Source organism: Symsagittifera roscoffensis, chromosome 1 (genome assembly GCF_963678635.1).
Source record: "Symsagittifera roscoffensis chromosome 1, txSymRosc1.1, whole genome shotgun sequence".
In the NCBI taxonomy this organism is placed as follows: Eukaryota; Metazoa; Xenacoelomorpha; order Acoela; family Convolutidae; genus Symsagittifera; species Symsagittifera roscoffensis.
Window position 1 is genome coordinate 56,866,790 of NC_087062.1, and position 22,478 is coordinate 56,889,267.

Here is a 22,478-nt window from a genome sequence, read left to right on the forward strand (position 1 = left end):
AAACGATAAAAACTTCTGAAAAAAAAAATTAAATTGAAATGATTGGCTATAAAGACTTGAACTGAAAACTTTTGAAATGAGGCTTCAAAATATTTTCGAGTTCGATGTTGAATTTAGCCTCTAGATATTGCATCTTTTCATGCGAGTCCTGCAGCTGAGACCAGTGCAGTGGGTCCACTACAAACAATAAGCAGTTCAGTTGCTTCAGGTGTCTCAATTGTTTCAATTTCTCTCCTCGAAACTCCTCGAACATATTCACGCTGTCATACAGTGACGGACAGTCGACAACTATTCTAAAACCACACAGGATTCCCTTGTTTTAACTCAGAGACGAAGCTGTGCTTGGCAAACACTAGCAAGAAAACGCCAAATAGCAGCTCTGTAAAGTGAAATAAAAAACGTATAAAAAGCCTAGAAAATTAAAATTTCGATGTGGCCGATTCGATCCTACGACCAGTAGCGGATTAAGGGAAGGGGCGGACTATTCTCCATTCGTTTTTTTTTCACAAACTTTAATATTTTTTGATTAAAAAAATGAGAAGAAAGAAATTTATGAGAAATTGGAATCTTCTCAAAGGAGTTTCCGCTGCCGCAGGAAAATTTCTCACAACCGGTTCACTCGATTGAACGTTTCATCTCGTATTTCATAATCTAATTTCTGAGAAAAGCCAAAAATCTATAATGTGTATCTGCACAAAGAAGGTCGTGGTCGCTTTAGCTGAAAAGATTCCCAAAACCGGGTTTACCCGATTTACTACTTGACCTAAGAACTGGCACAGTCGTTTTCGAGAAAAGTCAAAAAATTTCCAAACAGTGGTCAAAAATCAAATATATCGAGGCCATGCCTTTTTGTGTTAATCAAATTAGGCCTAGCCGCTTGAACAGAGGAACTTCCCAGAACCCGTGTAATCAATTGGACTTGAAATTTTAGATCTAAAAAATTGGGTCAAAAACTCCCCCCCCCCCACAGTCTTTTTCAAAGGCTGTAAAAAGTAGGACAAAGTGACAAAAAGATTACAAGATTAAACAGTCACACTGAGGAGCAGGCGGTATTTCCTTTGATACCCCTTTTTTGGAAAATCGGTATAGTTTTTGAGAAACTAAAAAAATTTTTCACATTCTTATTGTAGAAAAATTTTCGACAGCATCAAAAAAAAAAATGAAAACCAAATCCACTGCATTTTCATAACACCTATTTTATCACAGATGAATTCCAATTTACAATGGCAAGCAAAAGATTTGAATTTTTTTACACTAGCAATAGAACAAAACTTACGAAGGGAAACAAAGCCGACAATCTTTGAACAGACACCAGTTGAGCCGAAAAAAATAATTGTTTAAAAAAACTCAAAACGTTTCAAGTACTCCCTGAAACTACAATGAACAACACTTTTAAATACCATGTTACTTGCTAACGGCACAAAAAAAATCCTGCATGCGGCACCTAAGCCGTCAAAGCTTGAGCCGACAAAGGAAAGCCCGACAACTCAATTTTTACCGGAAACACTTATCAATTTTATACATATTGGAAAAAAACCAGGTCCCGAACCCCAGACTTTAGGGTGCATAATCAACCGCGTTACCCGCCGGGGACCAAATCCCAGACCTTAGGGTGCATAGCGACTGCGTTACCTCCAATCCAAATGCGAAGCTGTTGGCGCTCAGAAATGAAGCATGTTCAATTTGTTCAATTTATTGTTGAAAAGTTGTTTACGGAGGAAAAACTGTGAAAAATGAAAACAGCTTTTTTGAGAATTTTTTTTTCACAAAAAGCCAGTTCTATTGATTGAACACTCCCTCTAAGATTTGACAGGGTATATCCTGAGAAAGAAAGTTTCTAAAAAACGGTCAAAACTTTTTTCTACAAACGTTAGGGCGTAATGGTTTAAAAAGGGCAGGTCCCCACGACATGCTCGATCAATTTAACGTTTAATCTCATATTTTGTAGGGCAATTTTTCAGAAAAAAAAAGAAAAAAGAAAACGGATCAAAAATTCTACACACTGAATTTTTCGAAGTCCGTAGAATGTGGTGTAAGGTTAAAAGAGACTAGCGTGAGATGCATACAAACATTGGCGTAACCAGCGTTTCCACTGATTCAACTTTTGAAAAAATTGGCGAGCTAGTTTGAGAAAACATTGGCGAAGGCAAAAAATTTTCCAAAGTATCTAAAAAAAAGACATAATCGAATACATTTTTAAACGCGAATAGACTTTTTTCGTGAACAATTTTTCTTACAATTTTTCAACTTACTTTATTATTGAATCACAACAATTTTCAGATTCCTTCGCGCTTGGCTTAGAGGTAACGCCGCCGCCTTTGCGCCTTAAGTGTCATGGTTCGAACCCCGGCTGGACCTTCAGTATTTATGCAGTATTTTCAGTTTTTTTTTTTCAGTATGTATTCATTTGGAACTTTCGTTCCGGTAAAAAATGATTTGACACACTTTCGTTTACCGGCTGAAATTTTTTCGGTTTAAATTCATCACGCACTTTTCATGGTAAGTATCATGGTAGTTGCAAGTGTTGTTCATTTGTAGTTACAGAGGTACGTAAATCTTTTGAACATTTTTTTTATAAACTCATTTTTTTCGGCGTAATTGTTGTCTGCTCAAAGATTGTCGGCTTTGTTTCCGCTTCGTAAGTTTTGTTTCGTTAAAAATTTAATGTTTAAATGTCTTGCTTGGCATGCTTTTCTAGATTTCCTTTTTGAAAGTATTGGAATTGTGCTTTTCAATTCATATTTTTTTTGAGCTTTGGAAAATTTTTCCACTATAGCAAAAAATTTAGTATTTCTCAAAAACTTTACAATCGATTCTCAAGAGGTATCAATGGAAAATCTGCCCACTCCCCTAGGTGTCTGCATACCACCCTAGTCTCTTTTTACAGTATAACTCCTCAGCCTTCGAAAAACTCGGGTTTGACCCATAAGTTTGGATTTTTCGTTTTTTAAAACAATCCTTCGCAATCTGAGATTTTGAAATCAATGGAAAAAACGGGTTGTGGGAAACTCCCCTTTATAAGAAGCAACACCTAAATTGCTTTTCTTGAAAAAGTATGTCCCTCGGAACATTTGAAATTTTGACCAATTTCTGAAAACTTTTTGATTTTTCTCGAAACATAACCTCCCAACTCTGTGATACTGGTAGTTTTAAGGGATATATCAAAATTGCCCTGCTTTAGCGGCCATGAGTGTTAAGTTGCCCTGCTTTGGCATACACACGAAATTTCAATCACAAAAAATCTTGCCCTTGGGAAAAGTCAAACTTTTGACGTTTTTTAAAACTTTTTGAATTTTTTCGAGAACTACCCTTCCAAATCTGATTTTTGGGTTCAATCAAAAAAATAGATTGAGAGAAGCTCCTCTGCACACGCAGATACGCCGAATTGTTAAACCAAAAAGCTATGATTCTAGGAAATGTCAAATTTTTGACGTTTTTTAAAACTTTTTGAATTTTTTCGAGAACTACCCTTCCAAATCTGATTTTTGGGTTCAATCAAAAAAATAGATTGAGAGAAGCTCCTCTGCACACGCAGATACGCCGAATTGTTAAACCAAAAAGCTATCATTCTAGGAAATGTCAAATTTTTGACGTTTTTTAAAACTTTTTGAATTTTTTCGAGAACTACCCTTCCAAATCTGATTTTTGGGTTCAATCAAAAAAATAGATTGAGAGAAGCTCCTCTGCACACGCAGATACGCCGAATTGTTAAACCAAAAAGCTATGATTCTAGGAAATGTCAAATTTTTGACGTTTTTTAAAACTTTTTGAATTTTTTCGAGAACTACCCTTCCAAATCTGATTTTTGGGTTCAATCAAAAAAATAGATTGAGAGAAGCTCCTCTGCACACGCAGATACGCCGAATTGTTAAACCAAAAAGCTATGATTCTAGGAAATGTCAAATTTTTGACGTTTTTTAAAACTTTTTGAATTTTTTCGAGAACTACCCTTCCAAATCTGATTTTTGGGTTCAATCAAAAAAATAGATTGAGAGAAGCTCCTCTGCACACGCAGATACGCCGAATTGTTAAACCAAAAAGCTATGATTCTAGGAAATGTCAAATTTTTGAGGTTTTTTAAAACTTTTTGAATTTTTTCGAGAACTACCCTTCCAAATCTGATTTTTGGTTTCAATCAAAAAAAATAGATTGAGAGAAGCTCCTCTGCACACGCAGATACGCCGAATTGTTAAACCAAAAAGCTATGATTCTAGGAAATGTCAAATTTTTGACGTTTTTTAAAACTTTTTGAAATTTTTCGAGAACTACCCTTCCAAATCTGATTTTTGGGTTCAATCAAAAAAATAGATTGAGAGAGAGAAGCTCCTCTGCACACGCAGATACGCCGAATTGTTAAACCAAAAAGCTATGATTCTAGGAAATGTCAAATTTTTGACGTTTTTTAAAACTTTTTGAATTTTTTCGAGAACTACCCTTCCAAATCTGATTTTTGGGTTCAATAAAAAAAAATAGATTGAGAGAAGCTCCTCTGCACACGCAGATACGCCGAATTGTTAAACCAAAAAGCTATGATTCTAGGAAATGTCAAATTTTTGACGTTTTTTAAAACTTTTTGAATTTTTTCGAGAACTACCCTTCCAAATCTGATTTTTGGGTTCAATCAAAAAAAATAGATTGAGAGAAGCTCCTCTGCACACGCAGATACGCCGAATTGTTAAACCAAAAAGCTATGATTCTAGGAAATCTCAAATTTTTGATTTGTTGACTCTTTTTTGGACTTTTCTCGATAACTATACTGGCAAATCTGATATCATAGTTTGAATTAAAACAAGTTGATGACTGTCTAATCTTACTCTTGGCTACGTCCAATTTTTTTCATAATAGAGTAATGGCCTTAACAACGACAAACTTTGGAAACAACTAAGGTTTCGGGCAAAGTCCAATTTAGGAAATTACGTCCCGCATCATTATAACCAATTCAAAAACCATTAAACATGTGTCTCCAAATTTAGCTGGGCCCCTACTTGTCTTTTATCGAGACATACAAAAAACTTGGTCCGCCTGTTTTTTTTCAACATTTTTCATTTTTCCACACTAGCCAGTTTTAGTGAGCGTTAGTGTTCTTATTTTTTTTTCTAATCTAAGTCTCAAATATTGGTGCCACTTTTGGAGCAGCCTTGCCGCTTTTTGATAGATGTGCTTTGATATTCTAGTAGTAATTAACATGCGAAGCTGAGCTTCGCACCACTTGCGATACAAATTTCATTGAAATCAAACGAAAAAATTTGAAAAATTTGAAACTAAAGCAAACATTATTTACAGCAAAAAAAACGATTATTAGATCTGGTAACTAAGCCGACAAAACATAAGCAGACAAATAAAAGCCCGATTTTTTTGAACCGGATTATTTACCGTTTGAACAAAACAGGTCCTGGTCAGATTCAAACCAAAGACCTTTGCTGTCTCAGGTGTATTCGTAACCTCTAAGCTAAGTGCGCAGGAGACAATAAAAAAATTTGAATTCAATGAACGAAGGTAACATGAGTCCAGATTAATCCAGAAAATTATTTACAGCAAAACAAAAACAATTCTTAGATCTGGCAACTAAGCCGACAAAACATAAGCAGACAAATAAAAGCCCGACTTTTTTGAACCGGAATATTTACCGTTCGAACAAAAACAGGTCCTAGTCAGATTCAAACCCAGGCCCAGGCGAATTCATTACCTCAAGGCTAAGTGTATAGGAGACACTAAGAAATTGGAGTTCATAATGATCCAAGGTACCACGAGTCCAGATGAGTCCCGTGGACAAGTTGTTTACGGAAAAAAGTCTAGTACCCGATTGCAATACCCTTGCTTATAGCAAGGGTAATTAATTGATTAACGCAGTTGGTACATTTTAAATTCATCGAATGAACCGAAAAAAGCTTACTTTTTTCAAACAACAACAATAAAAACTCGATTTCAGAAACTTTCTAACTCAAAATATCTCGCAATTTTTTGAAATGCATAATTTATACATAATGTGGCTTTATGTTTTCCAATTCATTACGTGCAAAATTAGCGTGGATGCCTTGAGTTTGTTATATTCCAAACTATCAATTGCAAAATTGTGTCTGTTTGTATTTGATGCCACTTTTGCTGCACCGCATTGGTAATTTGTTAGTATATGTAGCTGATTCATTTAAGACTAGTGGTTGACGTTTATTAAACGTTCTTGGCCGAGAGGGCGTGAAAACACAGTTCTCGACGTTGTAGGTTCAAAGCCCATACGTAGTAAAGTTTTACTAATTCGAGGCTTATTTCTATTTTTTTTATTTCACTTTATTAAACTGCTTTTTTGCCGTGTTCTAGCTAGTGTTTGCGAAGCGCAACTTCGCCTCAGTGTCCACTTCTGTTTTTTTATCTTTGTGTTGTATTATAATTGATGCGAAGCTCCGCTTCGTCTTTGTGTCAACAGGGTGGAAGCGGCACTTCGTAAACACAAGAGAGAAAGCGACAAAAAGCAGCTCTAAAAAGAGAAATAAGAAAAGGAAAAAATAAGCCTTGAATAATAAAACTGTAGTATGTGCCGGATTCCAACCTGAGACCGTTAAATTAATAGTCTCATGTCCTGGCATCTGCGCTACAGATCAGTGAAAATTGCCTAACTTTAGCCACCAACAAAGTTGTTACAGATGCTACACAGCAAAAATGCCACCAAATATTAACTAAAGTCAACTACATTAATATTGTACGCAATAAATTGGAAATTACAAAGCCAAATAATGTATTAACAATACATTTCAAAAACTTTGCGAATTTTTATTGTACTCTCGTATAAACACAAGTAGCTTTTTTCGGTTCATCTGATAAACTAAAATGCATCGACTGTGTAAACTTATTACTAATCGAATGTCAAAGCACACGCCATTAAGCCTGCTTCAAAAATTTCATTAAGGTTGGATTGAAAAATGCCTTGCAGTAATACACTACGTTGCACTTCTGTTATAATCAAAGAAATTGTATTTCAAAAGCTGATAGGGCTATATTTCGAAAGCTCAAGCGGTAAGCGGTCTCAATTAAGCCTAACTCTCAGAAAAAGTCAAGAAGAGCAGTTTTCTTGTTTCGTCGATCAGGCAATAGTACACTTTCCTGTTCCGTTGATTTTCAATGCGTTTAATTGAAAAAGCGTTATTTTGTTTCAACACCGATAAGTCACATATTCACCAGCGGATTCAGGGGAGGGGGGTGTCCGGACGCCCCCTTAGGGAGTCGACCCCCTGCCGATCCAAAGGGTCCCCTCTTTGTACTATTTTGAGATATCCATATTTGGCTGACGGACCCTAAAAATTTTCTAACGGATCCTTTCGCGCCAATATATACTTAATTTGAGGCGGGGGGGGGGGGTGGAGGGGGGCGGGAGCGCTGAAAAAACACGATTTTTTTAAATCCAAAAAGTGCCTAAAAACGCCTTTGTTGGCCAAAACAGAAAAATTGGCCAAAACAGGGTCTTTATAGTGATCTGGGAGAGCTCGGAAGTTCAATTCGGTCGACCTAAAAAAAAAGGTCGACAAAATTTTCAAAATTTTTTAAAAAATCCGCCCCCCCCCTCGAGAAAATCCTAGATCCGCCCCTGCACATCTATAATGGACCTAGCCAGTGTGCGCATGACGTCGCTTACAAAAGTTCATGTACTTCGGCTAATACGACCGAATTTTTTCCCCTTCTGTCCGTTTCTTTAGGACACCCTGTATAAGGTTCCCAGAAAACGCATTGGATAATTTACTTACTGTTTGGCGTCAATTTCATTCCACAGCGTTTTTGGCAGCAAAATAGCATCTAAACAACAAATATTGGTATTCTATAAGATGTAAAGACAACTCTACTGCTTTGGAGAAAACAATAGAAGGTAGAAGGTATTTTCGGGGAAAACGGATTACTAATATCGACGATTTAAACATGTGCTGCTCAAAAATTTAATGCTTATTATAGAAATCACATTAACCTTTTGAGGTTTTGAATGTAATTCAAAACATTGATTATCTCTATGGGGGCTATTCTCATGCGCGAATGACCGAATGGGCGAAAAAACTTGTGGGCCAAAGACCGAAGACAAAATTAGCCGAAAGTCAATTTTTAAAAAGAAACAATTGCCACTCAGTTAAAATGAAATAAATGAAGCAATATTTTGCTTCTTTCATTACGAAATTAAAATTTGTCCCAATTTTGCGGCGGTCAATAACAGTTTGAAAATTTTGCGTATTTCTGCCGTTTTTATATTCGGCCAATATCAATACACCAGTCCCTGGAAACGTTTAATTTCTTTCCAAATTTTAGATTACTGAAATCTGATCTGATTGGCTGATTTTTATTTTGGCGCATTCGGTCCTTCGCGCATGAGGGATTCCACCATCTCTATGCTTTATCCAAAACATTCTTACCCGCAATGTATCCCAATCCTACATGAGCACTGGGCACGAACTCCAAACCCAATTTATCGGCCGCTTCCTCGAAGAACTGTCGTGCATGTACATGAGCATCGGACAACACCACTTCAGACTGTTTCACAGCTGCCAGATCCTCGACAGACTCATTCAGCACCAGGCGCAGATTGAGAGCAGAGGGGAGTCGGCTGAGACAGCCTTCGGCCAGAATCATCTGAGCACAGAAGCGCTGGTATTGAGCAAAGGTGTCTAAACAAAACAGAAGCACTCAAATAAAACCAGACAAACATTCCATTCAGCAGCCGTTTTTTTAAATTTTTTTCAAATCTAAATTTGACGGTTAATTGAAAAATTCATTCATCAGATAGAATTTTCGAATTTGCTTCTATCAAACAACTAGAACACGTGACTTTATCCTAACCTGATGCACCATCCAGGTCATCCTCTGTAATCTTGAATGCAGCTTCAATGTGAGGTCTGACTGTCTGGAAGTGCTCTTCCGTTAACATGTTGAGCAGCACTAATGATTTAAAGAAAGTGAGGTTTTCCGAACTATCGCATTGTTTTGTTACGCAGTCCGAGATCAAATTTTTCAGAGTGAAATTCTCCGACAAATTTCTGCCAGTTTCTGGCGAAACGCTCAGATCATCAAGAGACACGTTGAAGCTTAAACAAAAATGTGTCAGCGCAGAGCCCTGAGATCTCTAACAATAGTTGAAGTTTCTCTGATACACAAATTAATATGCAACATCAATAAAAAATCACAATTTCTATGCACACGAAATGAAAAATTGTAAAATTTCACAAATAAAACCTTGAATTGCCAACCTGGCGAGGCAATTAATGAACTCTGCGAAACACTTTCTATCCTGTGTCTTCTGTATGTCCATAGAATTGTCTTCTCTCAATCTGACCATGAGAGGCACCATTGCATTTGCCACTCCCTGTATTATTGGGTCACTCTTGAAGTGCATCTTGCGGCACAGAGTGAGGAAGGAAGTTGCCATCTGAGGCGTGATCGAATCCGTCTCGTTCAGATCATCTAAATGATTTCATTCCACAATTGCCACACCATTTAAATGTATTCAACACAACACGAGCTCGCTCAGAAACATGTCCTTTTTATATAGAGACTCAACTTTTTGTCCAATTTGCTCGCAACAGGAAAGATCAAGGTACTCTTTTAGAAGTATGGTCCCGCGTTGAAAACCTCGCTTAGTATAGTCCCGAAAATCTACTTTTGGTCTCCACATATATAAGTCAGACAGAAGTCGTTACAGATAGTTTGTACATTTTGCTAGTGAGTTGATATTTGTAATAACTTCATTTAATAGAAAACTTCAGTGGTAAATCGAACGAAGAAATGTTCACAAGGAACCTTTTTGTTTTTATCCACTTGAAGTACTTCAAGTAGAGATTGACGTGCGGGACCATGCTTCTGAACGAATGCCAAGACCAATTTGCTTACACAAGAAGGCCTCTGCCGCCCTGTTGAGCAGGTTCTCGTCATAATAGTTGAGCATACTGAGACTGTAGCAGATGGATCTCAGTTTGGGCCTGGCGAGTCTCTTCTCCTCTCGATGGTCCAATCCCGTTTCTGCTATAGGAGAGAGGAAGGAGGCACAGATGGCTGAGATGAGAGTGAGGGATCTGCAGGATATTTTGGCCAAGTAGTCCAGTAGAGATACCCGCTCATTCAATGTGGATTTCTCAATCAGCTGAATAAGAGCGTTGCAGTTAAAGACCGGTCAAAAATCAAGATTTCAATTAAAGCTTTCAAATTATTATCAGTCGGTTGAAAGATGTGCTCGGCTTTAGATCTAGCCATTAATGAGGAGAAATTTGAATTACTTGTCATATCAACAAAAACAAGATTGAATGTTTGGCCCCAGATAATGCCAATTTCGAAAATATTGAAATCGAGAAGAAATGTCAGAAGCCTAGAAATTTTTCATGATGAAAAGTTATCAAAGAACGACAGATTAATCATGCTACTAGACTATGACACTGGCAACTAGGATAGTGAAAACGCTGCTCATCTAGCTCGCTCCTTTGTTATTTCTAGGGAGACTACTGCAACAGCCTTTATTTTGGTTGACTGCTGAGCATATTTATAAACTTCAGCGCGCTCAGAATGCAGATGCTGGTTTCGTTTCTACCTTGAATCGCACAGCGCATACACCCCCGGCTCTAACCGAGCAACAAGGGCTGCCGATTAAATTTCTATTGATTTTTAAATCACAAAGCTTGTTTTTCTAATTATGCAATATTAACACATGCCAAGTTATCCGATCAACATGTTGTTGCTCTTGTTGCGTTATGGAAGAACCGAGGAAGAGCAAAATTCCACAAGATGTTCGATGCCTGCATTCCTTAGAAGTTTGTAAGCGCAATCTGAAGAATCACTTTTTTGTAACTAATTTAACAACTTCATAAAAATTTGTAACACATTGTATTAAAAAACATTTTATTCTTCTTCTTATTTGGTAAATCAACTTAAAATGTAAAATTCGTAACATTTGTTGTTTTTTTTTCACCAAAAAAGGCAGAGAAAGTTTGACCTTTAGACTCAAATTAAAAACACTTACACTCAAATTAATAGCGCAATTGATTAACAACATCATTATCATCACCATCACCATCACCATCTTCATCATCTTCATCATCATCATCATCATCATCATTATCATTATCTATCATCATCATCATCATCATTATCATCATTATCATCATTATCATCATTATCATCATCATCATCATCATCATCATCATCATCATTATCATCATTATCATCATTATCATCATTATCATCATTATCATCATTATCATCATTATCATCATTATCATCATTATCATCATCATCATCATCATCATCATCATCAGCATCATCCATCATCATCATCATCTTTGTCTTTGTGTGCCATTCAGCTCCTTGAGGAGTTTGCACGGGGAGTCCTTCTACAGTTGTGCAGCCGCGGCAGCGGCTCCCAGCTGCACGATGTCGCAACCACAATGCCACCTGTAGTTGGCTAGTATTCGCATTTCACTAATGGTCATTCCGGTGCATCTTCTATGGAACCAATAGAGGCAATCCACGCATTTGATGGACCATCCGTTAGCTGTCACTCTGGTTTTGCAAATGCCACATGGGTAAATGACTCCAGTCTGTTGAGTCTCGGCGATGGTTGCTGTCTGTTGTTCTACACACTTCTTTCGGTGTCTTGCCAAGTTACTTCTGCTGATAACTTTTTCACACTTTCCGCATGCTCTTGGTACGGTTTCGCTACAGCTCTTCAGGTGACTTATAAGGTTTGCTTGACAAGCCGTCAACAATCCGCATTTGGGGCAGTTTCTCTCTTCTCTGTCCAACTTATGCATCTTCCTCATGTGATTCTTCATTCCCAAGTGATTTTTGAGGATCTTGTTGCACACAGGGCAGTCGTTCGTTCCAGAGTCAATCTGGTCTCTTCTCGTGTCCTCTCGTTCCGCTTGTTTCTTTTCCCAGTTCTTCATGTGCTCTATTCGTTCGCTCACCATTGGTCTCCACGATCTTCTGTTCATGACCACTTGTTCCATGTGATCTGGTTCCACTCCTGCGTCCTTCAGACATTTCCTCCAGTACTCGATTCTTATTTGTCGTTTTCGTTTAGTCTGTCTGGTTTGGTCCGTTGGCCAGCCCAACGCAATTTGTTTCGTCATCCGGTTGTTTTTCATTCTGAGGACATGTCCAATTCTTTGTAGTATTCGTTTCGTGATTTTCGTCTCTATCATGGTCACTCCAAGTTGTTCTCGCACTTTGAACAGATTGGCTCCTTTCTCGGCCATCTCGATTAGCGGCGGGCTTTTCTTGTCTGACCATATGTATCGGTAGGTTTTATCCAAAGCTCTTTAAGTCTGATTTTTTTTTCGCTTCTATGCTAAGGTCGGATTTGTGCATCGAACAAGGCCGTCGATTCTGCACACGCTTCGACAACTCTCGCTTGGGCTCTCTTTGTCAGCTTGCTCGATTTCAGCCTCTTCTTCAACACAAAACAGGCCTTCATCATTCTGCTTACTCTTTGTTTCACATCGTGCTTCCTGCCCAAGTATGTTCTGAGCATATCCGTATTGCGTTCGCTTCGTTTCTTCCGAGCTCCAGACGTTCTTCTTTTCCAGGGTGGCACTTTTCTTCGAACCATCAACTTTCTTTGTGGAGGTGTTGCCTCTCGCTTTTCTCCTGTCTTTCGGAGGCAAGGAGTGACCGGGTATGTACTGCCACTCAATACCCAGATTGGTCCCGTCCTCTTCACACCTTTTCCGTCTTTCTTCTTGGCCAGTCTCATTACTGTTCAGTGGTACACATTCTTCTCTCAGCCCTTTTTTCGTTGTCCAACTGGTGCTGTCCGTCTCTTTCCCCCGGATCTTGTACTCTGTTTTTTCGTGTATTGCTTCCAGTGCTCTTCTCATCTTTCCTTTCATTCCGAACTTCGTCAGGATACTCCACACTATAGGTCTGTCGACTCGCGGGTACGCTTTCGTTACTGGGTCATCGGGCTGCTTCACACTAATTTCCACCGTGCGTTGCGCTTTATCATGGGTTCTGATGAGCACTTGCGTTGCGTCCGCTGTTGACCTTCCTGTTCTAAAGCCTTGCTGGTTGTCGTCCATGAGATTCATTTCTTCGGCCCACTTTCGAAGCCTTGTCGCCAGTACTCTCGCAAGAATTCTCGGCGCCATGGTGAGAGGACAGACACCCCGGTAGTTAATGAGGTTGTTCCTTTGTCTTTTCTTGAACAACGGTATCACCAGACCTGTCTTCACGCACGCCTCCCACTACAGCGGAAGTGTGTCATACAGCTGCTGTACCAGCTCAATCACCATGTTCTGTGTTCTCTCGTCAGCTCTCCTGACTTAAGTTATCCTCATTTCATCTTCGCCTGGTGCCCATGAAATGAGAATGTGTCATTTTCATTTCACAGATCGCATTCTTTATCTCTCTCTTCGTTAAGTCTTTCTCCAATTCTCGTGTGGTCTTTTTTCGATCTTCCATCTCCGGTATTCTTTCTAGTACTCCTTGGTCAATTCAAGTGTGTTTTCGGGCCTCACTGCAGACACTTTCGAGAAGTATTCTCTGTACTCCTTCGGTGAGAACTCCTCGCTCGCTCGAGCTGATTTCGAGTCTCTCAGCCCCAGCTTGACTAGCAGCCTGTACATGGTTCCGATATCATTTCTCTGTTGTGCCATTTTGGCTTCTTCAATGATGCTGTTCCAGTACAGCCTTTCCCAACTTCGCTTCTCTCTTTGGTATCTTCGTCGTGCCACTCTCATTAGTTTCTTTGCTCGCTTGTGTTCTTTGTTTTCTGGGTCGTACATCCTCTTCAGGATTTCCTTGGCGCTTCTGGCGGCAATGCTGATGTTTCCACGCATTTCTTGACTGGCGTCTTCTTTCCCTACCATACAGGGAATGTCCACATTCTTCGGCGCTTTGCCACATACCTCTAACGCTGCGTCGGCAAGAGACTTCGTCACGTAGTTCCACGAACTGTCGGTCATCGCTTCGAATCTTTTCTCCGTCACTTTCTGGAATTTCTTTATTTTCTCTTTGTCCCTCAGTTTCTCGATGTTCACCCGTTTCTGTCTGGTCGTTTTTTTTCCATTTCGGCGCTTGTCTTCTAGGATCACTCCGGCTGTCTTCACCAGCTGGCTTCTCTGCGTTCTTCTGACCGAGAATCCGTCTAGCTCGTGTCACTTTCCGTTCATCTGGTTTTGCCATGTGCCTCGTCGATCGAACTTGTAAAAAGAGTCACACCACGCCAGTCCGTTATTCTGGCACCACTGGAGAAGGTACCTGCCAGCTTCGTTTGTTTTTCCCAGACCAAACGGCCCATAGGTCACGTCCACGAACTTCTCTTTCTCTGTTCTTCCGATGGTTGAGTTGTGGTCCCCTCCAGTCACCAGCCATTCGGCCGATCTCGTTTTTTTTTTCAGATGTTCTTCGAGTTCACACCGGTATCGCTCTATGTCTTCTGGTCCGTAGCTTGAGTCCGGTTGGTAGCAAGCGATCAGTTTGATGTCTCCTATCCTCACCATCGTCGTTCGTTTGCCGAATTCTCTCGTCATCCCTTTGTTTTTGTCGCCACTCCCTGGACAGAAAAATTGCCGACTTCTTCAAGTGGATCACTACAGAGCCTTTTTTCCCTTCGCCAAACTAGATAACTCCTGATTCGTCGACGGACATCTCCGAGATGAGCACCACGTTGCATTTTTTATTCTGACAAAAGTTCACGACTTCTCTGAGCTTTCGTCAGTTGTTCTGCCTCATTGACATTCTCTGTTGGTTCCATGTCACAATGATGGTTTCCTTCTTCTCGTGGTATTCCTTGTACATCCTCTCTTTCACGATCTTCCTTCTTCTTTCTCTTTTCCTCTTCTTATCTCGTCGTCGCTCTTCTCTGTTGCCCCCTTTTCTTTCCTCATCGGGCCCGGGTTGGTCTCCAACGTTCTCAGTTGTATGCGACGCTGGGGGGTTCTGTGCCTGGATCCCCCTTTCAGGTTGCCCATTTCCGGGCCTCCCCATATGTGTTCATTGTTGTCTGTGTTACTGCATGGGATTGCAGTCTACACTTTCCGCCACGGTAAGGCGTCGACATTGGCAAGCCACCACCGCCACTACCACCACCACCATTACCATCATCATCATCATCGTCGTCTCGTTTCCATTTACGTCCCCTGTGGGGACCTTGGACCCCGTCTCTTGAGGCAAGCTTCTTTGGGTCTCGACATGTTGTTCGTGGTGATATACTTTCCTTATATCACGAAAGGGACCTTTTCCCTTTTCTCCTCGTAACCCCCCGTTGCCTTTTCGTTCTTCGGCTTCTCTATCGCGTGTCCTCTTCCCCTGCAGGTTCTTCTGTGTCTAGCACTGTTTGTTGCTGAGAGGGTCCTGATGCATTTCGGTCAGTATTCACTTCTCCCCGGAACGATTTGTAAAGGTTTGTAAGCGCGGCTTGGCTATCAAAGGGGCCAGAGCACTCCAGGCACACGTGCTGAACGTCTTCCTTCCTATGTACCCGTCTCTCATGGCTCGTTCTCCCCCCCCCCCCCCCCTTTCGAGGCACATTCTGCCGCACCCATTCCACCTGCAAGGCCACCCATCATTTGAAAATTCCCGTTTTCTCCAGGCACATTGAGATCCAATTGGCTTAGTGTCTTCCCGATGCCAATTATTATTTCTTTCTCCCAACCCATTAGATACTCCTTCTTTTGCTTAACCACACCTCTCCACACTTTCCTGTCTTTTGTCAGATTCTCCGAGTTGTCTTTTTCGTGTCCCGCTTCTCTCATTAACCTTCTCCATTAGCTAAGGGTATTACCCTGAGTCGTACCTTTAGTGGTTCTCTCTTTGTTCAAAGACCCTAGGACCACCTTCATTACTATTCTTTAATTAGCCATCCTGAGTATATGCCCCATTCTCTTTAAGGCTCTAATCTCAATTTTGATACGCATGGACTCTACTCCCAACTGCCATTTATCGAAGCTATTTATTCTCTCTTCTTGTATGCTTATTAGAGTGCTGGGCTTACTGTTGTTCCACACGAATCTGTACGCTCTGTCAGCTACACTCTGAAACTTATTAAAGTCCGTCGGTGACCATGCCCTTATGCTGCAGTCGAATAACATGGTCGATTCGACCACTACCTGTACTATGACTGCACGTATTTTCTTTGATAAGTTAGAGTTCCAAAGCCAGCGCTTGGCTTTACTCCAAACATATGGCTTCAAAGCTCTTCGAATTTCAAAAAAAAATAAGATTAACGTTTTTTTGATGAAACTAACCCAATTTGAGAGAACTATTTCCATAGGCAAATTATTATTCCGGTGGGATATTTGAAAAAAAATGTCCATTTTCGAAACTAGAAGTCGACCCAATTTTTTGTGAGCTTTACAATTTCTTGTTCGATATTAGAGTTTGTCTTCTTTAAAACAAAAAAATGTGGTGAAGTTACATTTGTTTTCTTTTTAATTTCACTTAATTTGAAAACAAATTTTTTAAGAGTTACACAGAGGCGAAGCTGCGCTTCGCAAACACTTGCGAGAACAAGACCAAAAAGCAACTCTATCAAGTGAAATAAGCCTCGAAGTAGCAAAAACTCGGCTACGTGGATTCGAAGCTGCAACCTACTGCAATCACGAGATTTTGAGTCTCACGGACTATGCAATCAGCCACGCAAGCTTAACCGACAAACACTAGTCACGAAAGAAACTTCGCATGTAACAAATCGCAAAGCATAACGCCACATTATGTATAAATAATGCTTTTCAAAAGTTGCTAGATTGAGTTAGAAAATTCCTGAAATCGGGTTTTCATTATTGTTATGTTGTCTGAAACAATCACTTTTTTCGGTTCATTTGATGGATTAAAAATGCATCAACTGACTTAACTTATTAGTATTCGAATGTCAAAGCACATGCTATGAAAAAGCTGCAAGGGTGCCCAAAAAGTGGCACCAACATTTGCTTGAAAACTGTTCACGCTCATGTTTGATTTTTTGCGGTTCGACTTTGAATTTCTTTTCAAAATTTTTCATGAAAAAAGACTAACAAAAAAATCAGCAAGACCTATATAAGAGTATTGGCTTCTTTCGTAACTCTAAAATCTCTGGCCCATTTTTTGCTCTTTTTTTGTCAATCGAAGAGAGTAAAGTCGTGGGTAAAATTTTGATTAGAGTTTTGCAAAACAATATGCACCTTAAGAAATTTACTGAAATTCTCATTTTTCTAATTTCAGATTTGTAATTTGATGAAAACGCGTCCAACGGTGTTTGTTTTATCCGGCTATTTCAAATCAGCGCTGTATTAAAAAGTATATTTAAGTGAATCAATTTTTCTCAAGACTGTGGAATCTGGTAGAAATTTTAAATATGGTTCGCATCATGACTGGGGAATTTAACATGCTATATCACTCAAAATTATCTTATGCTCATTTGTGGCACCAGATTTCGCATGGGAAGAAAACACACCTCTAGTGCTATCTCCAACCTCTAGTGATATCTATTATACTGAAGATTAATTCTTACCTGAATCATATGGGGGCTGGGATTGACAAATGATGACTCCTGGTTGACCAAATTATGGAACTTATCAATCAGCACAGACAGATTGTGGATTGAGAAGTCCTCGTCCAGCTCCAGTTGATCAAACTAGAAAAATTTATTTTAATTTCGACCTGATCTACATTTTTACATCCTATATCATCAAACTCAATTAATTGATGAAGTTTTTTTTATCCTATCAAGCTCAATAATAAAAAAAAAATCCCGTGATTTTCGCACGCAGGGATCTGCAAAAAAGTCTCCGAAAAAATTAAAAACCGATTCATTGATAAAACCGAAATTTTTTTAGATAGATCTAGGAAAAAACAGCAGCAGCAGATGATGAAACCAAATTGTCAGATCTGATAAACTCTTACCTGATAGACAAAATGTTTAAACTTATCCAAGTCTGCATCTTCGAATAAATTCACAATAGTCTCACTGTCCGAGATCAGTTCCTTGAAGATCTTCGCACACCGATTCGCACAAACCCTGTCAATCACTAGATCTTTGCATTCTGTAATTTCCGGCTGTAATGATATTCTGAAGTGAGACGATTGGGGAATTTGGGAGAAGTTCTTTTCAATCGACTTCAGCATTTTGACGGCCTTTCTAATTTGAGTAGGGTTCCAGTACAAAAACTGTCCCAGTTTTTGAATGTCGGCAATATCAATCTTGATAGTATCTGCTTTGAGATTTTCTGAAAAAAGCCCGTTAGAATCTAATCGACTTCAAAAATGATAATAAAATTTAGATGTTCAAACCTGATAATGATACTACATCGTCGAAGGTAGACTTCAAAACAACTTCAGGTTCACTTGGCTTTTTACCTAAATGGAAGCTGACGAATAACAACCTGTATAATGAAACATTATCTACTCCGCCGTATTTAAAACTTTGAAAACAGAAACACATTTCAACTGTAAATTTTAAATTCATTGAAATTTGATTCTTTATCGATATCCGCAATCATCATATGTCCTTGTATGAAATCGTTTATTTTAATCACCTTTCCTCCTATCAAATGACCACAACACATCTGAAAATGTTTCTACAGTAGATCTTGTTTGAGGTTCTCTGAACACATGCGCTCTTTTTTGACTTTCAGAGTGTGCTTTTAGCAAGTCAGAGATGCTGACGTCATTCTGCTCCTTGGCTATCACGCTAGTGGAGTAAGAACATTTTGTAGACTTAACATGAAAATCACCAGAAGTTGAATTGAGATTCCGAACACAACAGTATACACAGTTATCTACATATAATCCATTAGTAACGCCATTAGTGACACCGAATCTGCATTTCAGAGCAAGTGCCCAAAAAGGTCTTCTCAGCATTTCAGATCATTAGCTAACTGAAATTATTAATTCGTTCGAGCAAAAGTTAATTGTCGAGTTTTTACTAAGTATCGACCAGTAGCGGGTTAAGTAGCGAGGTTGAGGACTCCCCCGTCCTCAGGGATCCGACACCTCAGAACCCAGAGGGCTCCCTTTTCAGAGATTTAGGCACTATTTTATGACACCCATTTGGTCGACCAACCCTGCTATTTTTCTAAAGGCGACTTGAAATTTTGGAGGACTTCGGAAAATAAATTTGACCCTTGAATAAAATCCGCGCCTGGTATCGACAACAAAATATACCATGATCCATCAGGGACAACAATAACACAGTTTTTTCGTGAAATATAGCCAATGTTACCCGGAATATTTAAATATAAAATTCTGCTTTGCCTACACTTGTTCCTTCTATTTAGTAAGTCAAAGTCACGAATTATTCTTCAGATTTGAGGCTGTTTATGGAGACTAAACTGGTCCATCTATTCCTTTACGTGGCGGTCTATCAACCTGTTTCTATTTCACCTATCTTCAATCCGCGAATTGTCCCACTTCTTTTACGATTTTCATAATTCAAATTCAGAGTATATTCAGAATATATACAACAAGTATTCCAGGTCAAATAATCTAAGCTAATCCCCTCAAAATTATTAAATCTGGCTGAAACTCCTTTCCACATTCAGCGCCTGTCGATTACATCCAAGTAGTGTTGCATGTTCTCGTTTGAAGAGGAAAACTCTCTCAGCATAATTTCCAGCTCCGTGTTCTCTCTCTCTAGATCCCTCACTTCTTGAATTAGTTTCATCTGCTCCTCTTTCGCCTCTTCAAACTCCTCCATGATGTGACTTCTATTCTCAAACAAACGTCCAATTACAATTTCAACGAGGACAGCCAGTTGCTGTGCAAGTACCACAGAATGTTCCGACCAAAAAACAGAAACAAACTTACTTTTCGTCAAATTAGTGTCGTTTTTAGTGAGCGGTGTGATTCGACAACTATACGATCGCGTAGAAAACTAGTGAGTTAGACATGACCAATAAATAATGTTTTCAAAAGAAAATCCTTTTTCGAATAATAAGCGCCTACTGAACCTAAAAAACTAAATTTAGTTACAGTAAAATCAAAATTTTTATCACAATAGTCCAAAAAAAAATACATTTCCATATAACGAGCATTAATTGATCGCGATACTCGCTCGAAATTAGACAATCTAAAAAATTTCAAATCAATTTTTCTCGACACTTGAACAATTTTTTGAAAATTTTATGAGTCGTTCCAATCACGACTCAAAGAACTTTAATGTGATATATCACTCGACCATTCCGATAATTATTTGTGGTCCAAGATTTTGCGTGGAAAAAAAAACACTAACACCCGAATACAAGGTTCCTCCCCATTTTCCGTGGTCGGAACAATAACGTCTAATTACATAACGTCCAATTATAAACGTCCAGTGATAAGGTTGGGAGCCATTGTAGCATTTTAAGCTGAATCTACCCCATGTCTAATCTTCGTTGTTTACACCAAAAATAATGTTTGCGATTTATAACTTTTAGTAGGCGTTTATAAAAAACTATTTAATTACTAGTTATTTTTTCAGGAGCTCGTAGCGTTACCTTTCCAGTTTTTTCTGTAGAAAAGCAAATGATCATCCTTGAGCTAAAGTGATATAAGAAGTTCAAAAATTAGAATGAAATGACAGCTTTTCTCGTTTCGAAGGTTAAACACCCTCTTTTCAAAGTAGAATTTATTTCTGCATACATAGCCTTGTAAAATCAACTTTTACGCACTAAATCGATACTTGGGTGAGGTGGGGATAAGAGCAAAGCACCAAAATAACTTACTTGCGACTGTCTGAATTGGTCTTGTTCTTGAGCATTCTCCGTTTCTTCTTCAGTGCATCCACCACTCTCATTGAGACGTCCTCTTGGCGAAAAATATCGTTAAGTTCCTTTGTCGATAAACTGCACAGAAACTCAGTGTCCTTTTCAAGACGCATCACTATATCTGATACTTTATGTACACCAACTACAGACATTTTTACAATCCTGCTCACGTTTTAGTCACCGAAGATTGAAGCTGCTTGTTCAACCTCTCTTCAAACTGTAACCGTTTTTGCTGCTCTTCGTAAATTTCCCGATTCTTTTTGCGAATAACTTCGTAGAAATTGACTCCGTTGATGTTTACATTGATCATAAACCACTCAAGTCCAGCCCCGAAAGCGAAGAAATACGGCACCGGTAGATAGGGTCCAAGTCTCTGTCCGGGTAGATTGTCAATCACCTTGCCTACCAGGGACAAAACAAGTCGTTTCATTTAAGCATTTCGCAGAAAATCTATAAAACGCAGCAAATTTTTCAAGCATTCCACTGAGAAGTATCATATCATAAAAGGCGAAAAAATTAGCTACAATTAAACTTGGAAACCACTAAACTTGAAACGTTAGAAATTGAATGTCCGAAATTAGGAAATCAAAAATATCAAAAACTTAAATATTCCTTTAGCAAGTACTTGTACTATGCCAGGGATTAACTCTTCAGAAACACCCGACTTAGACTGACGTCCAACTTTCATTCTAAATTATAATAGTTCCGCATTATTTCTCTTAAAAGAAGGAATTTACAAGTCCGTATCAATTCATTCTTCTATTTATATACACATAGGCGAAGCTGCGCTTCGCAAACACTTGCGAGAACACGACCAAAAAGCAGCTTTATCAAGTGAATGAGAAAAAGTAGAAATAAGCCTCGAATTAGCAAAAACTCGGCTACGTGTCGGATTCGAATCTGCAACCTAGCAAATTTGAGTCTCACGCACTAACCACTCAGCCACGGATGCTTAAAACTCCAACAACTAGCCACCAAAAAAAAAACAGCTACATATGCTAATAAATTGCCAATTCGATGCAGCAAATACAAAAGGACACCATTTTGCATGTAATAAATTGGAAAGCAGGTACTACTATGATAGTGGGCCCTTGAAAATAACCAGGTCCCTTGAGAATAAGACACCTAGAGCTCTCAAATCAATTAATAATTATGATTACGCCTTTCAGAAAGATGTCGCAGTTTATTATCAAACAAATTTCATGTTTTGTTACCTCTTAAAACCTCCCCCTCAACATTTTAAGGTTGAAAATTAAAAAAAAAAACGCCAATAGTGGGTTTTGATGACAAATAAGTCAACCCAATTATATGGTTGTTGAACCGTAAAAAAAAGCAAATTTCAATATATAATCAATAGTGATTGCAATTTTCAATCTGAAAAGTTTCTGGCTGAACGTATTTTGCAAGATTTTTGAAATGAATAATTTATACACAAATTAGTTGTCAAAATTATAACATGCGAAACGCATGCGGGACCTGTCTATCATAGTTGCTTTTTCGAGGGACCACTCTATCATAGTAGTACCGGAAAGCATAAAACCAAAATATGTATAAATTATGCATTACCAAAATTTTGCGAGATACATTAGTTGGAAAATTTCTGCAATCGAGCTTTTTATCATTGTACTGCTGTTTGCAACAAATAAATTTGTCGGTTCATTTCATGAATTAAAATTGCATCAGCTGTATTAGCTGTTTACTAATCAAATGTCAAAGCACATATGATAATATAAAATTACTTTAACCTACCGATTCAAAGTGCCACCAAAATTAGCACGTTCATTTGCGATTTAGGTTGGGAAA

General features: G+C 38.8%; 2 protein-coding genes across 2 annotated transcripts in view; both read right to left on the reverse strand.

The window, feature by feature from the left end:
- Positions 1–13: 13 nt before the first annotated feature.
- The window catches only part of LOC134846161 (uncharacterized), a 98,083-nt gene continuing 75,618 nt past the window's right edge, over positions 14–22,478 (reverse strand). Inside the window, exons 2-11 of the mRNA XM_063863403.1 lie at positions 18,468–18,809; positions 18,223–18,288; positions 17,836–18,158; positions 17,444–17,566; positions 9,856–10,105; positions 9,216–9,429; positions 8,809–9,053; positions 8,385–8,636; positions 7,734–7,782; positions 14–293 (exon numbers count right to left, since the gene is read on the reverse strand). Of these exons, the coding sequence (XP_063719473.1) occupies positions 47–293; positions 7,734–7,782; positions 8,385–8,636; positions 8,809–9,053; positions 9,216–9,429; positions 9,856–10,105; positions 17,444–17,566; positions 17,836–18,158; positions 18,223–18,288; positions 18,468–18,792 (2,094 nt within the window). The 5' untranslated portion in view covers positions 18,793–18,809 and the 3' untranslated portion in view covers positions 14–46. The remainder of the gene's footprint in view (positions 294–7,733; positions 7,783–8,384; positions 8,637–8,808; positions 9,054–9,215; positions 9,430–9,855; positions 10,106–17,443; positions 17,567–17,835; positions 18,159–18,222; positions 18,289–18,467; positions 18,810–22,478) is intronic.
- Positions 19,062–21,127, reverse strand: LOC134856832 (uncharacterized). Its single transcript, XM_063873121.1, has 2 exons — positions 20,634–21,127; positions 19,062–19,637 (listed from the first exon to the last, which is right to left on the reverse strand). The coding sequence occupies exons 1-2, from the start codon at positions 20,825–20,827 to the stop codon at positions 19,469–19,471; spliced, it is 363 nt and encodes a 120-aa protein (XP_063729191.1). The 5' UTR covers positions 20,828–21,127; the 3' UTR covers positions 19,062–19,468.